Source organism: Sorex araneus, chromosome 1, assembly GCF_027595985.1.
Source record: "Sorex araneus isolate mSorAra2 chromosome 1, mSorAra2.pri, whole genome shotgun sequence".
NCBI lineage: Eukaryota > Metazoa > Chordata > Mammalia > Eulipotyphla > Soricidae > Sorex > Sorex araneus.
In genome coordinates, this window is record NC_073302.1 from 63,842,158 (window position 1) to 63,859,082 (window position 16,925).

At 35.1% G+C, this 16,925-nt stretch overlaps 1 protein-coding gene across 7 annotated transcripts in view; it reads left to right on the forward strand.

The window, feature by feature from the left end:
• PTPRD (protein tyrosine phosphatase receptor type D) overlaps positions 1 to 16,925 on the forward strand; it is a 1,592,809-nt gene that overhangs the window by 1,248,997 nt on the left and 326,887 nt on the right. For all 7 annotated transcript variants that reach the window (XM_055135922.1, XM_055135897.1, XM_055135904.1 and 4 more), the window contains exons 9-10: positions 8,628 to 8,773; positions 11,843 to 11,984. In XM_055135922.1, coding sequence (XP_054991897.1) covers positions 8,628 to 8,773; positions 11,843 to 11,984 — 288 coding nt within the window. The remainder of the gene's footprint in view (positions 1 to 8,627; positions 8,774 to 11,842; positions 11,985 to 16,925) is intronic.

The following is a 16,925-nucleotide window of genomic DNA, read 5'->3' on the forward strand; positions in this document are numbered from 1 at the left end:
TGCCTAGGTGTCTGTGCCTGGATTCTGGCCCTCCTTTTTGAACTTCTTTTCTTAAGTGCGCCAATTCGTTAGACTGTTGTTTCAGGCAACTTTGCTCATTGTTATTCCTCCCTGGTAAACATTTAAGCAATCATATTAGAAAATCCATCACCCTCAAAGACTGGTTACTTTCTCTGTTTGGGACAGTGATGTGATATTTGGTTGTGCTGTGATTGGGAGGGAATGAAAAAGGTTGTTCGATAGTTTTGCTCCCCCTCTACCTTCAGACCTAGCTTTTACATTGAGGATCAGCCCTAACTTGCTCCTATCCACCACATCTCTAACACAACTGCAGAATCCCTATGCCTAAGCCTTTCAACACCTTCCCTGATGATTCTAAGGAAAGATCAGAAAAAATTTAAGAGGCTGATAGTCTCATAAATTCTATGGACATCTTTGAGAAAGGAAGCAGATTCTAAAGACAGGGCTACACAGGATTTTTTTTTCTTTATTCACCACTCTTCCTTGGCTTTCGTATCATTTAATAACATTATTAACCTTCCCTTGTAAAGATTTTAAGTACATTATTATGACAAATACTCCTTTTAAAACAAAGCCGCTATTTAAGGAAATGTTAATCAGCTGAAAGAAACAAAGCCAATTAGTTACATGCTGTTAATTTTGTTCCCCATTGGACATATTTCCTTGATGTCTGCAAAAGCAGCTTATTCATTAGAATTAAATTAGACAAATGGTGCAGTCATTTCTTCTTTTCAGTTTTGTAGCACTGGCATTATATATGTACATATATATCATATATATATAAAATACCTTTATAAATGTTTCTCAGTTGGCCAATAAAGTTACTACAAACCTGAGTTGATTCCTTACCTTTAAGAATTTCTTATAAATCCCTTTCTTTCATGGACATTACTAGCGGGTTCCAGTGGTTCTTCCCTGTTAATGTCTAGCTCTATTTAAAGTTAGGGCACTAAAAGGCCAATTTTGTCTTCAATAGAGCAGTTAGCTAAGGATGATCAAAGGGATTTTATTGGTGCTGGTTGGTGCTCACCCCTAAATATAATAACTAAAGTTACTCATTGAGCATATCATGTCTTTAGTGAGATTAACCACTTGAAATCTTATATGGCATCATGATATTGCAATCATTGCAAGCAGAGTCACAATGCATTGGCTATACTTTAAGAAATATTCAAGCCTCTTCCAAGTTAAAACCAGTATAGCGTAAGACTCATGTTGAGCTGTGTAGGGAAGAACCTACAGGAGTCCTGGAGCTACTGTTGCTTCTCTGCTCTGAATGATTCTCGAGAATGCAGTTTTTCAAAACAGCAAGTGAGCATGACAGAAACCATTCTAGAATATCAAATTTGTCTCAGTTCTTGCTCTATGCAGATTTGGCTTCCATTTTCCATCTAGAAAGTCAACTTTCTGGGTCAATGGCAATTTGACCTCTAGAGTACCCAACACTAGTATAGTAAAAAGTCATATACCTCACTTTTCAAGCCAGTCTTAGCAAAAAGATAGTGTGCATAGAACAGTACTAGCATCTTTAGGTGGTAGCCCTGGGAGGTAGCTGTAATAAAGTAAGATTACCTGTCGAAATACATGTAACTACAAGTCATCATTTGTACTGCATCTTCACATTTTTTTAATTATTTATTTCCTTAGATGATGTTTGGTTTTGGAATGACAGCCAGCAGTGGTCAGGCTTTACTCTTGGCTCTATGCTCACAAATCATGTTCATTGGTGCTCAAGTCACCATAAATGGTGACTGGGATCAAACCTGGGTTGGCAGCATGCAAGGCAAATGCCTTCAACCCTGTGCTACCTCCCAGCCTATCATCTTTACATTATTATTTAACTTTTTAGATTAAATATAATAATATTTTGATTCATGAAATAAAAATAATCCATAAAATTGTAATTTTATAAAATAAATTCATGAAATAAAATTTATGGTTGTAATTCACGGAAATAAAAATATGCTCATTATTGAAACTTGAGCATGGCCAATTGAGTGCCTTTCAGAAATCTGCATTTTATGCTTTCACATGAATTGTCCCTTCTTTCCTTCGATTTCTTCTCCTATTCAGAGAATGATTATTTGGTTAGCATCCATAATAAAAGCAGTTAGAAACTTTAGTTTTTTTTTTTTAATAAACTAAGATATAGAGGAGGTGAAGTAGGTGACATATATTGTTACGTCACTCAAAGAATAAATATTTTTACTTGCCTAGGTTGTTTGTTGGATTTGTTAAATTTAATCCTTCCCATCTATTATTTCCTTTGGCTGGCTTCCCGGTATTGATAGTGTCAGTTTTAGCTTGACCAACCACAAAGTTTATTTCAGAAACAAATATGATTGTTGAAAGGAGTTTACTATGTTATCTTGAATCTTAACTTTGTATCATAGAATAATGACTTTTATTCATTTGTGGTTTGAATTTAATGGACAAATAATAGAAAAAAATCACATCTAATCATGATTTCTGTGTCACTAAAACCTTTTTATTTTCATGTTGAAAACAGGAAAAAGCTGTGTTTAAGCACATAATTTAAAAGAATTTATGTATGTGATTTTTTCATTTTCTTCTTATCAAAGAATAAATTTAAGGACTTTTTAAAGTCCTGTTTTGAAGAACACTGAGACACCACAGTGACCATATGATTCGAAAGTGATACAGATAAGAAACAGATTCTAACTACTTAGTTTGATAATTTTTAAATTATTTCCTTATAATTCAGTAGATTAATTCTGTTACTTAACTACATCTTTAGAAATAAAGTCCTTAATGTAAAATCTAGTGTTCAAATATTTGGAAGATTCTTATGATTATTGGCATTAATGTGAAATTTTTAAATCATGATTGTAAAATGAAGACAAATGTAAAACATACTCAAATATTGAATAGTGAACATATAATTTCCTGACCATATAGAATTGCCCTTCTCTGATTTTCATGGAGAAAGAAGTTATGCTTTATAGCATTTTAGCATTCCCACAGGAGTGTTTTAAATTCTTAAATAGACTTGGCCTATTTGATAGATTCCAGAATTATCCAGTGCCCTTTATTTTTTAGATAAAACTATATTAAATTATATTTAGTAATTCAAATATATATCATGTAATATTTGTAATCTGTACTCTACCGGTTTTTAAATCTTGATTAATGCATAATGATTTTATATAATATACCCTTTTTTTTGGCCACACGTGGCAGTGCTCCGGACTTATTCCTTGTCCTACACTCAGGATTCATTCCTGGTGGGCTCAGGTGACCATAATTGTGTACCAGGAATGGAACCCAGGTTAGCCGCATGAAAGGCAAATATCCTGTTCACTGTAATATTGCTCTGACCCTATATAATGAACATTTTTCCTCTCTTCAGATTGTTCCAAAAATTTTGAAAGTGGAACATAAATGGAAAGACGGGTTATTAAAATTTATTTCTTTCATGGTTTGCAATATATTGTAGACTTTGAAAAAGAAGACATCTAAAACCACAGTATTATGACATTTAAAATAGCAATGCAATAATTTAATTTTTTCAGAAAATTCCCTAAGATCTTATATGCATTTTTGTCATATTTGGTGTTGTCAAGTTTGTGGCTGTAACTATTTTGTATTGCAAATTTTCATGATATTTTAATTTAAATGCTATATATAATTCTCATAGCAGTGGGAAAAATAAAATTTTAAAGCTAATTTATTTTATTTAAAATAATTATTATTTTTAATTGAATAACCATAAGATATATAAGATATACAGCTGTATATCTTATGATCGGGTTTCAGTAATACAATGTTCCAACACCCATACTTCCACCAGTGTACATGTCTCATCACCAATGTCTCCAGCATCTCTCCTGCCATACCCCACCTCTTAACCTGGCTCTCTGGCAGGCACTTTTCTTCTTTCTCTCTCTTTCTACTTTTGGGCATTATAGTTTGCAATACAGATACTGAGAGACCATCATATTTGGTTCTTTACCCACTTTGAGCATGCATGTCTCATCTAGTTCGATCACTTAACAACCATCATTGTCATAATGATCCCTTCTCTATCCCAACTGCCCTCTCTCCAGTATTTGAGGTAGGCCTCCAACCATGAGACTGTCCTCTTCGCCCTTGTTTCTGCTGTCCTGGGTATTATTCTCAAAGTATGCTTTTTGTTTGTATCATCCCACAAGCAGTCATTCTATGTCTGTCCCTCTCCTTCTGACTCATTTCACTAAATATGATTCTCTCCATGTCCATTTATTTATAAGCAAACTTTATGACTTCATTCTTCCTAACAGCTGCATCATCATCATTCTTCATCATCATCATAATCATCATCATCATCATCATCATCCTGTTGATCGTTGATTTTCTCGAGCATTCTCAGTAACATCTCCATTTGTCCTAGCCCTGAGATTTTAGAAGCCTCTCTTTACTCATCCTTCCCAATGGTGCCACATTGGAGGCTCTTTCAGGGTCAGAGGAATGAGACCCATCATTGCATAGCTGCATAGTAGTCCATTATGTATATTACCATAATTTCTTTAACCAGTTATCTGTTCTCAGATATTCGGATTGTTTCCAGATTCTGGCTATTGTGAACAGTGTTGCAATGAACATAGAAGTGAAAATGGCATTCTGTTCTATGATTTTGGACCACCAGTATATATTTGTCTTTTGTTCCACTTGCTTGGTCAGTGATGTTGTATCTTTAAGGATGCCTTTAATTTCAACGCCATGCAGGGTTCTGCTACATTTTCCTCCATGTACCTTATAGATTCAAGTCTGATATTGAGGTCTGTAATGCATTTTGATCTGACTTTTGTGCCAGAAGTTAGAGAGAGGTTTTGATTTTCTTTGCATGTAGCTGTCTAGTTTTCCCAGCAACACTTGTTGAAGAGGCTTTCCTTGCTCCACTTCACATTACTTGCTCTTTTACCAAAGATTAAGGGATCATATATTTGAGCATCTGTGCCAGATACTTGAGTTTTTGAGGTACAGTTGTGAATGGAATTGTCTTTTTAAGTATCTCTTTCTTCTCTTCATTATTTGTATATAGGAAAGTCATGGACTTTGGGTATTGATTTTGTAACCTGTCACTTTACTATACAAACCTATTGTTTCTAGGAACTTTATGTAGTCTTTGGGATTTTCTGTGTAGTATCATGTCATCTACAAACAGTGACAGCTTGATTTCTTTCTTTCTTATCAGGTTGCCCTTGATATAATTTTCTTACCTAACTGTTATGACAAGTATTTCCAGTATTTTATTGAATGGAAGTGGCAAGAATAGATAATCTTCTGATGTCCCCAATCTTAGAGGGAAGGTTTTTGGTTTTTCACCATTGAGAGTAATTCTTAGTCTGGGCTTGTAGTAAATGGCTTTGACTATACTAAGAAACTTTCCTTCAACTCCATTTTCTTGAGAGTTTTTATGATAAAGCGGTGATGGATAGTGTGAAATGTTTTCTCTGTATCTACTGATATGACCATATGGATTTTTATCTTTTCTTTTCACTGATATGGTGTGTTATGTTTTCTAACTTGTGAGTGTTAAACTATCCTTGAATCCCTGGAATGAATCTTATTTAGTTGTGGTCTATGATATTTTTTATGAGTGATTGAATTCTATTTTCTAGTATTTTTGCTGAGGATAATTGCATCTGTGTTCATCAGGGATATTTGGCAAGTGATTGTCTTATTTTGTGGCTTCTTTGTGTGTTTTTGTTATCAGAGTGATATTTGCATCATAGAAACTGTATGGAAGTATTTCTGTACTTTCAATTTCCTGGGGAAGCTTAAAAAGTATTGGGAGTAGGTCCTCTTTAAAGATTTGAAAGAGTTCTCTAGTGAATCCACCTGGGCCATGGCTTTTGTTTTTGGGGAAACTTGATTATCATTTCAATTTCCTCAATAGTCATAGGTCTATTCAAGTAATCCAAGTCTTCTAGGTTAAGCTTTGAGAGGTTAGAGGGGTCCAGGAATTTATTCATTTCTTCAAGGTTCTCTTGGTTCATGACATAAAGAGCGCAAAGTGATATCTGATTATCCTTTAAATTTCTTTGGTTTCTGATGTCCCCACCTTTCATTTCTGATTCAGTTCATCAGGGTTCTCTCTCCTCTCTCTCTCTCTCTCTCTCTCTCTCTCTCTCTCTCTCTCTCTCTCTCTCTCTCTCTCTCTCTGTGAGTCTTTGCTAGTCATTTATCAATCTTGTTTATTTTCTTTGAGAACCAGCTTTAGGATTCTTTGATCCTTTGGATTGTTTTTTGAGCACCCAGCTCATTAATTTCTGCTTTAAATTTTATTATTTCTTTCCTCCTGTCTAATTTGGGTCCCTATAATTGGTCATTTTCCAAGATCTTATGCTGTGAGGTTAAATTATTTATTTGCGCTCTTTCGTTCTTCCTGATGAATGCTTGCAAAGTTATAAACTTTCTTCCTAAAACTTCTTTTGCTGTGTCCCACAAATTCTGGTGGCTCATGTCTTCATTCTCCTCTATTTCCAGAAATCTTTTAATGCTTAGACAAAATTTCACCTTGAAAAGATATGTATACATAAGCGTAAAACTGAGGTGGGCATCTGACTTCATGATGCTGGAAAATCAAGCTGAAAGTTAGAAAATGCCATCAGGGCAACAAGAAGACATTGTGGAAAGTAGTTAAATGATGCATATGAAGTATATATATATGTATATATATAATATCATGAGATATGAGATACCACAGTGAACTTTGTTATTCTCTTATTTCTTAGGATATAAAGATGATTCTCAAGAGACTGTCAGCTATGATTACTTAAAATAATTTTTTAATAAAAAGTATATAACTAAGAAAAGCAATAGAAGAGGGGAGGGCCAGAGAGATAGTACTGTCAGCTAGGCATTAGCACACGGCTGACCCCAGAGCCATACATGCCCCCTAGCACTTCAGGAGTGATCCTTGAGTATAGGATTGAAAGGAAATCTTAAGCACTGCAGCACTGCACTCCTCTCAAAAATAAATAAATAAATAGATAAATAAATAAAACATTTCAATAGGATTGGGAAAAGTATTTTTTCTTTGCATTTCAAAAAATTCCAAACATATATCATTATAAAAACTCAGAAAAATAAGAAAAACATGAAATAATAAGAAAATACATTTTCGCAGCCGCCACCATGCACATTTTAGCATCATTTTTTTTTCTCACGTCTTTTTCTTGATGCAATTTTTTTATTTTCTGATATTCTTCACATATGCTGTCTGGTGCTGCCTCTTCTTGTTGCTGTGGCCACACCCTTCCATGATGCCAGGGCCCTGAGCAGGCGAGAGTGTGCTCCTGCTCTTCGCTCTGTCTTCTCATTCAGCCTCCCTGGCATTTTTTAATTAATTTTTTTTATCTTCAAACTCAAAAGCCTGGCAAGCTCCCCGTGGTGTATTCGATATGACAAATACAGTAACAATAACAGTCTCATTCCTTTGACCCTGAAAAGAGCCTCCAATCATTGGGAATGATGAGTAAGGAGAGGCTGTTAAAATCTCAGGTCTGGGACCAATGGAGATGTTACTGGTGCCTGCTCAAGTAAATCGATGAACAACGGGATGACAGTGATAGAGTGATAATATTATAATATTTTGTGGCATATTATTGATAAGTATTTATCATGTCACATTGCTAAAACTTTATATACATGTATGTATAACAAGTACTATTTATATGATTTTTCCTCTTATACTATAGTTTTATTTTTCTTACTGTTAATTTAATATTATTTGAACTTTAGTATATTTATAATTTTTCTAAATATATTGTGTGTGGCATACGTTTGTATATAATTACACTTATTGTAAATTCTCCTGATCTCAAAATACAAAGTTAATCAATGGGTAGGTTTTTTAAGAGTAATGATGAATGTTAGAAATATTTAAAGGACATGGGGATGATTTGAACAATGCCAGCTTCTCATTCTAGGAATCTTTTAATTTACTTATTTATTTAAGTAAACTATTTTCTGTTTTTTAATTCATCTTTTATCCCCCCAAAGCGGAACTAGATTGCACAGAAGGCACGGCATAGTATCTATTTTAGAGAGTCACCTCACTAGTCACCCTCTTTCTGTTTCTTGCCAAACCTTGTAATTCAAGATATATTTCTTGTCTCTTTACAATTTTGTAGAATTTCTCTTAAATGTCACTAATTTGAATAGCTTAGCTGTGGCAATGTTATTTCCTGGCAGTGTCCTGATAGTGGTATCAAAGCAAAGGGCTTAAGTTTTACTCACTTTGATTGATGAGCTCATTTTGTTACAGAGGACAAATTGGATTTTTTTTAATACTGGTAATAAAAATTAATGTGCGGTGTAGCTTTTCTGATGTTATTGGAGCTCTGCCTTGATACAGATTTTGCCAGTAAAAGCACAAGCAGCTAATTTGACCCAAAGTTACCTCTCTTTGTTTAAACTGCCCTTAAAAGTAAGAGGTACTTTCATAATTTTGTAATCCTCACATTTTTATGTTAATATCATAAATTGAAGTGAGTATGGGCTTCATGGGTAAAATACAAGTGAGAATAGCAATGGATATTGGTTAGCGTCTGCACTTTATGTTTTCAACTAATTGTGAGGGTTGTTTCTTTTTCTTTCAGCACCTCCGAGGTTTACACGGACTCCAGTTGATCAGACCGGGGTCTCTGGTGGAGTTGCCTCTTTCATTTGCCAAGCTACAGGAGACCCAAGACCAAAAATTGTCTGGAACAAAAAAGGAAAGAAAGTCAGCAATCAGAGATTTGAGGTATTAGGTCCATTGTTCTGTTTCTCTGGGGGAAGAGTGTATCCACTGTGTCTTTGGCCTGTTACTTCCTTGGTATTCTCTAAGTTCTGATGTCTAGATTACTGATCAATTGAGTATTTTTTTGTTGCATGTTATGGAATGATTAATTTAAAATGTTTTTTAATAAAAAGGAATTCAGGTATTCAGGTGGCTGACTTTTGTCTCTATTTATACCAGGGATAAAGCAGTGTTGCCAGCATCGGTCTGTTAGTTTAATCCTCAAATTGTTTCCCCTTGGTGGTGTGAAATGGAGCCTCACAAACAAGTATAACCAGTACTGGGAATGAAGGAAAGTTTTCTATGCTTACGGCATATATTGAGTTACAGATTTCGGCCAGAACCAATCTGTGTGTCAGCTTTATGCTATAGACTAAATAATTTAAGTTAATCAGAGTCTACCTTTGATTCTGTGTATTAAGAGACTTCCTTACAACACGATGGCTTGGAATGAGAGAGCTTTGTTTCCCAAAAGAAATTTAAGTTCCCTAGTACTGGAAGAAGGGGAATGGATTCCGGGCATCAGACGAAGTTGTCTGCTGTAGCTCACACCTGTGGTTTACATGGAGTGGCAAGTAGGATGAGAAATATAACTCAAATCAGGTTAATATCACAGTTAAACCTATTGAAGAAATCAAGTTTCTTTATTCAGAAAAGCTAGTGCATTGGAAATGCAATTGCCAGCGCATTGAAGATGATGAAACCTAATCATATGTTACTTTGGGTGTTTGGGGAACCTTATAGCTTAGAATGTACTCATTCTGGAGGAAAATAACAAAATCAGCCTCACAGAGACAGATGAGAAGTACATGCTGTCATGTAAGACAGAGAGTATAGTCTGATCATTAGAGAAGAGGAAAACCTCCAGCCTGCCCTGCATTACTCAGTTCACTTCATCTGCTTCATAGACTAACTCACAATTTGACAAATTAAGGACAATTTCTAGTTGAAAGAACTTAGCAGCTACAACATTAAGAACTGTTTGATTTCACTTATTATTTTTTTTTCTTTTTGTGTCACACCCACAATGCACAGGGGTTACTCCTGGCTTTGCACTCAGAAATTGCTCCTGGCAGTGCTCAGGGAATCATATAGGATGCTGGGAATTGGACCCGGGTTGGCCACATGCAAGGCAAATGCCCTACCCTCTGTACTATTGCTCCAGCCACCCCCCCACCCCGATTTCACTTATTTTGAACCATTTCTCACAGTGGAAATGATTTAAAATTGCAAAGCATATGTCCTAACATATTTTCTACATATTAATTATTATATTACTGTACTAATTAAGTATACTGCAAGACATTAAAATGGTGATCTAGCTTAAAAAATTAAAACATTGAATATAGGATGATTTTTCTTTTTAGAACCAACCTAGACTATGACTTTAGAAAGAAAAAGTTTAAATAACATAGAAGTATTTCATACATCATGAAGAAAATTATCTGTGTGCACAAATTTGATCTCTTTTTTTAACTTTAATGTCAATGAACATTTTTCTAGGGTTCAACATCATGCTACTGATAATGTCTTAATTTTAGACCAATCTAGTATCAAAAATTGAATTGTAATGCATGAAGCCATCAAAGAAAATATTGGAAATCATAGTACTCCAATAAAGATATAAAAAATAAGCAAACAGATTATAATAGTGAGTATTTTAAAGAATGAGCTCTATTCAGTGCATACTTTCTAGTGAGAATGAGACACATGTCCAGGGAAATTTTATTATTTTTATGCAGATCATTGATTTTACCTACATCAAATTATATCAAGTTTTGGGATTAAAATATTTAATCTGTAAAAGTTATGTATATTTTTTGGTTTCATTAGTAATGTTAAACTTAAATTTAATATCAATGAATTTAATGTCTCTGATAGACACTAATTTCACTTGCAGATATTTATTTCATTCTTTCTTCTGTATAGAAATAAAGTATCTGAGAGACTACTAGCCAGCATTCAATATAAGATATTAAATAGTGTTTTCAAATTAGAAGTTATAGCATTAGTTTGTAATGTTTGATACAATGTGTGTTTTAACTGATAGTAGGTTTGGTTCTAAGGAGTATTTTTTTTTTGTATGCACATACTAAGACTTCTAGTAATGAAGTATTTTTCTCAGGGTACTACATACTCAAAAGAAGCACAGCATCTGACTTAGCTTTGAGAAAACTCACTAACCTTACAGATAAAGCAGAGGGCTCCACAGTTTTGCTATCCACATTTATCAATATTCTCTTCCTCTTCCTCCTCCTCACTATTTTAAAGGGTAGTACTTGAATTACCGCATTTCCAGTGCTGCTAAACTGTTTCAGGGTAGAGTCCATGATAATAGTGAATTCAAGCTTACCGTCTAGGGCATTCATTTTCTGCCTGATGAAGCAAATCTCCATTTTACGGTGAAGAAATGCTCTAAAATAAAAAAAAACAAGCTTGAACAAACACTGGAATGATTTATGACAAAATTAATGCACGCCATCCCACTCTTGGGTTGTGAAAGTCATCTTGTTGGCTGCCTAAGTAGGAGATTTATGCAGTTTCTCTTCATGGTTTGTTCATCTATATTGTTCTGGATGAGGCACTCTATGCTGAAAAAGCTACTGTGGTGGCATGCATTAATTCTTCATTTTACAGTCCAATTATTAAATGGATCCACCTGTGCTTACATGATGTTAGATACGGAATAATTTGAGACACTGATCCATTATTGCAGCAAGTCTACTGCAAAATTAATAGGGTCAAAATGCTCTGGATACACAATACTTAGATATTTTCACAAGTCAATCCTCGATGCTTTTCAGTAGAGACTGCAAATCTCCTTTCTGCATATACGGTTTATGACTTACGAATTGTTCAGTAGATTATTTAAATTTCACCAACTTGTTTGTTTCTAGATTGTGTCAAAATTCAGTCTTAAAATGCTGATAAGTTTAGCTGGAGTCTGATGGCTAACTCGCCACTGCATTGAGGTTTAATGGAAAGGTAGACATTTGTAACAACACCTGTGACAGCTATTGTTTCCTCTAATAGGTAATAGAGTTTGACGATGGATCTGGATCAGTTCTCAGAATACAACCATTACGGACTCCAAGAGATGAGGCCATTTATGAATGTGTGGCCTCAAATAATGTGGGAGAAATAAGTGTTTCCACCAGACTCACAGTTTTGCGTGGTAAGTGCTCAAGTGAAATTTTGTTGCTTGTGTGGTTATTCAAGTTCTGAATCACAGGTGTTCTTTTGTAGAGCCATTTAAAAGACTCTCATTCACATGACACTTATACGGGAAATGAATTGAAATAGAATGCTGTTAAGAGTCAAACTCCTAGACAGTGGGTGCCTTTTCTCATTGTGGGACTCAAGAAAAGATAATCAGGGGGAAAAAAATACCATCTAAGTGCAGTTTTCAAATACCAGATGCCATTTTGATTTTTTAATAGGGAACTTAGATACAGTGTATGCTGTTCTTTGGCATGTTAGCATTACCTCTGTGTGTATTTTTATACCTAGGTCAGCAGCTACTTTCTTCAAATTTACCAAGATGGACATTGATGTTTGCAACGGTCATATGATCCTTTGATCATATACCTAAAAGGGAATATGTCGTAAATAAGGGAATCTAAAGCAGGAAATATACCGTTCTTCTTGATGTCAACTTTTTAAAATTTCAACCTCTTATTTATTTTGAACTAATGTATGTTCATGCAAAATTATGAAAAAATGTATGCCTCATTTTGTTTCTGGATTCGTGGCTTGTGAAGTTTGAGCATAAGGAAACTTAAAAAAAAACTCCAGTCTAGTGTGTCTACTTTCTACACATCCTTGAAAATGACAGTATTCTGGAATAAAGGACTAGTGAGGAGTACTCTTGTTTTTTCACCTCAGCCTATAGGTAAAGATAGGAACATTGCCTGATTAGGATGGCTTATAGTTGATGTGTCCAAATTAAATCTGTTGTGCCATTTTCTATGATTTACTTATACATTTATTATTGTTTGTTCTGAGTACTTCTGTTTTAAACTTCATTTTGTTTCATTTCATAATTTAAGAAGATAGACTTTATATTAAGGAAATTAATAATCACAAAAGAATTTGTGTATATATACACATAGACATGTATGTATGTGTACACATGTATCATTTAGAAAATTTTCATTTCACTGTTTTTTACTGAGTTATTTCCTTTGTATGTTTTATAAGATTAATAAAAAAAACTTGTTAAGTTTTGGTACAAAAATTAATTAAAAATTCAAAGACAATTTACTTACATATAAATCCTAAAATATCATTTTTAATTTTTGTTATTCATTTATTTATTTATTTTAAATAATGTAGGAGCACTGCTATTTATTTAGTCATTGATTAAGCTGATTGAATTGGGCATGAACTCCGCATTACTTTTTTTTATTTTTTAATTTTATTAGTTCACAATGTTTGATTGCATTCAATATTCAAACACCAATCCCACCACAATTACACCTTCCCACCACCAAATTTGGGATGTTTCCATTCCAAATCCCAATCCCCGTCCCAGACACAGCTGAAATAATATACTTTGTTTTATCTGTTATGAAGAACTGCTGGACATGCTTACAAACAAGTGTTCATATAGGAAACAGTGTGAAGACTGTTCTATTTTGGCAGAAGCCTTTAAGGCATTCTTTACGATATCACTAACATGTTGTTTAAGATTGAGTGATGTGAGGTTTGGTATATATATCTGAAAATATGCATATATATATATATTTCTCTCTATTATTTGTTGCCCACTATCTGAACCCCATCAAATGTGGTATGGTAATTATGGAAAATGCGTAGGGAGTGTTTTATGATGTGTCCAGGAATATGTTTACTCATATGTGAGGCTTGGCCTGAATGCGTGTGGAATGGCCTTGAGCCTGGCGGTGGTTGGGTTGTGGGGGATTTTGTCTTCCAGGGCTGGATCCCTTGGGGCAGGGAGGATTCTTACCCCCGCCCCACCTCCCCATGTGAAACAGCCTGGCGCCGAGTCCAGTGGCATGGTTATGGGGGCCTCATATTATGCTCCCTTTTGGGAGAAGCAACCATGTGATCTTGATGGTGGCTGATAGCAAGATTATCTGGCACTGGCAAGAGGTGGCTTATGGGCGTGACCCCTGGGTCACTGGTGACTGGGGAAAGTTGGCTGAGGATCTCTGCTCCTGGTCTAGTGAGCCCAAAGTCCAAGGTCACAAAGTTCCATGGTACCTGGGTTCCGTAGGAGTTCACTCATGCATGTGGCTCGGCTGAGCATGTGGGGAGATGCCTTGAGCATGGTGGCGGTTGGGTTGTGGATGTTTTTGGCTGCTGAAGCTGGGTCCCTTGGGGCAGGGAGGGCTCTTGCCCGTCTTGCTCCGGGGTGCCCCAGTGAAGACAGCCTGGCACAGGGTCAGGACATTCTGCTGTGCTCTCTTTTGGGAGTTTTAGTTTATAGTCCCCGGGTCTTGGTCATTGATGAGATTACGTGGTACCGGGGGCAGTTTGTGTGTATGCTGCCAAGCTACTGGAAAACTGGAAACCTGAGGGGAGAAGGCCCAGTCCTGATCCAAGTGGGCCTGGGCCTCTCAGTCACGGATTCCCTCCTATCTCTGCGCTACAGGTCCTAACTGCATGTTTTGATCTCTTTTGAGACTTTTGTGTCTTTGGAATAAGGCCAATAAATGAGCTGACATAACTGAGCCAGAGGTGGTCTCTGGGTGTGTCTCCCACATACCTAAATTTTGAACATTTAATTTCTTGGTAAACTTGGCCCCAAGTTGTTGGGGTCTGGCCAAAAGCACAGCAGCAAGTTTGGGGCATCTGGAAGTCTGAAGGCACCATCAGGCTGCTGATGCACTTGTCCCACAGGTGCAGGTTGACCTGCTGGCAGCACCATACCCACCTAAAATATCTTTTAAATGAATAATTTTAAACTTTGGTACATGAGCCAGTGCTGCTCAAAAACCTGGATAAAGTTTTAATTTTATAATTCCAGGTTTTAAAATGAATTTTAAAATTCTCTTTTTAAAAAATTTCTGCCTTAGCAATACATAATTTTTTATCAGTTTGCAGGTGTAAATGTTTGAAAACACTTTTATTATTTGTTTTAAATAATATAGTTATTTCACAAAGTATCAGAAGAAATTTTGAACAAGTGGATATAGATCTTTTAAATGCTTGCAACAGAATACTACTTACAAAAAAAATAAAATTTGGACTACATTTCTAACCATAATAGGCAACTAAATTCTTTCAAAAGTTGGGCTGGAGCAAGAGTGGGGATGGTGCTTGCCTTGCTATTTGATCATTGGCTGCCTTGGGTTTGATCATTGGCACATCGGATGGTTCCCTGAGCCTACCAGGAATGATCCCTTGGTTTATAGCTGAATAAGACCTGAACACAGCTAGGTGTGACCCCAGAACAAAACAAAAAGAATTTTTTCAAAAACTCCTATGACCTCCTGTGTACAGAGATTTTGATTAAAAAAAAAGAAAACCCTCTAAAATTCAGTGCAGTTATTCCTGCAAACAAGAAGAGAAATTTCTAGGTGCTGAAAAGAAAGAGGTAATTTTGAGGAAAATAAGACAATTTTTTGTTGTATTTTGTTTGTTTTAGAAATACCATTTGTAATCTTCTAATTCAAGTTGATTGTTAAGCATGCTGGGTGTTTTAGGGCTAATAACCCAGTTATTTCTCAAGATGCGACATATATGTATCAAATTAGATGGACTAAGAGGTTTTCTGCCCAATATTAAGACTTCAAATCCTACTTTTGCTATATAAAATTCAGATTCCCAATAGAAAAAAGCTGGTCAAAAGTAGTGAATTTCATCAACTGGGGAATAGGCAGCCATATAAAACATTCACTTTGTAGACCTGCCACTGTAGTCCAGAGCATTTCCAGGTAAGGTCATTCATATTCACATAGATTCGGAGGCACTGACTCAACAACCTGAATCTTGATTTTGAACTGGAGGAGCAGCACCCTGAGAGCAGAAAACCTAGATGATCTTCTTTGAACTATAGATAATTTACGCATAGTAATAGGTTGTAAAATACATAAGTTTTAAATACTTGAAATAGTAAAAGAAAGAATAAAATCTGCCATGTACAATTAAGACTTAGAGAAAGGGATACAAAAATTATATGTCAGCTTTTAAGAACAGAAGGATTCTGAAATTGATGGAAGTACTATAATATGCACTATTAAAATGTTATTCATATGAATATGCATATATTTACATAAACTAAACATCAGAGAAGTGTAAATTTTTTTCAAATTTTCATTTCTAAAGCACTCTCCTACTAACTTAAATCTTCATTTATTTACCTAATTTAGAAGTAGTGTTATTATTACAATATATATACATGGGTACAATAAAGTAAAATTTATCAGCAACATTTTATTTTCACCTCTAAGTTCCTTGAGCAAATCCCTATAAATGGGAACTGTAAAAGCCACATGACTTCCTGAAGCTATATATTTGACTTGAAGATTTCTACCAAAAGTTGGAGGAATATATCACCTTACAAGACATTTCACAGGGATTAATAACTGACCTCCTACCTAAAAACAGTATCACCAGCTCCTAAGATTTTTAATTCAAGTATTCCCCCACATAAAATGCAACCCGTTAAAAATATTTACATGATTTTGATTTCCTATGTACATATCTGTCAAATATAAATACACTTGCATGTTTTTTATTTAAAACTTAAGTTCAGCAGTTTTGGAAATCTTTCATGAGAGAAATTCAAAGTTATTTTGGATAATGATAAAGTAGTCTAAACATTGTCTTAAATAGAATCTTTCTCATCTATCCTTATGGGATGAAATAAATGGGGCTGGGAATTATCTTTGTAGAAATTCCTCTTTATTTCAATGTTCCAAATACTGACTGATAATTATTTGAGTGATAGTCTTTGAAATATCCTTGTGGCAAACTGATATTCATAAAATTCATTATGACCAGTAAACTATTAGAAGAGTTTCCCAGCACAGTTGATGAGCTTTGCGCACATTTTAAAATCACTTTTCTACAAGTGCTGCTGGCAAATCTTCAAGCTCTCTGCTCTGCAGTAGATGGAAATGGTTTTACACTTTTCAGTCAGTGGCCA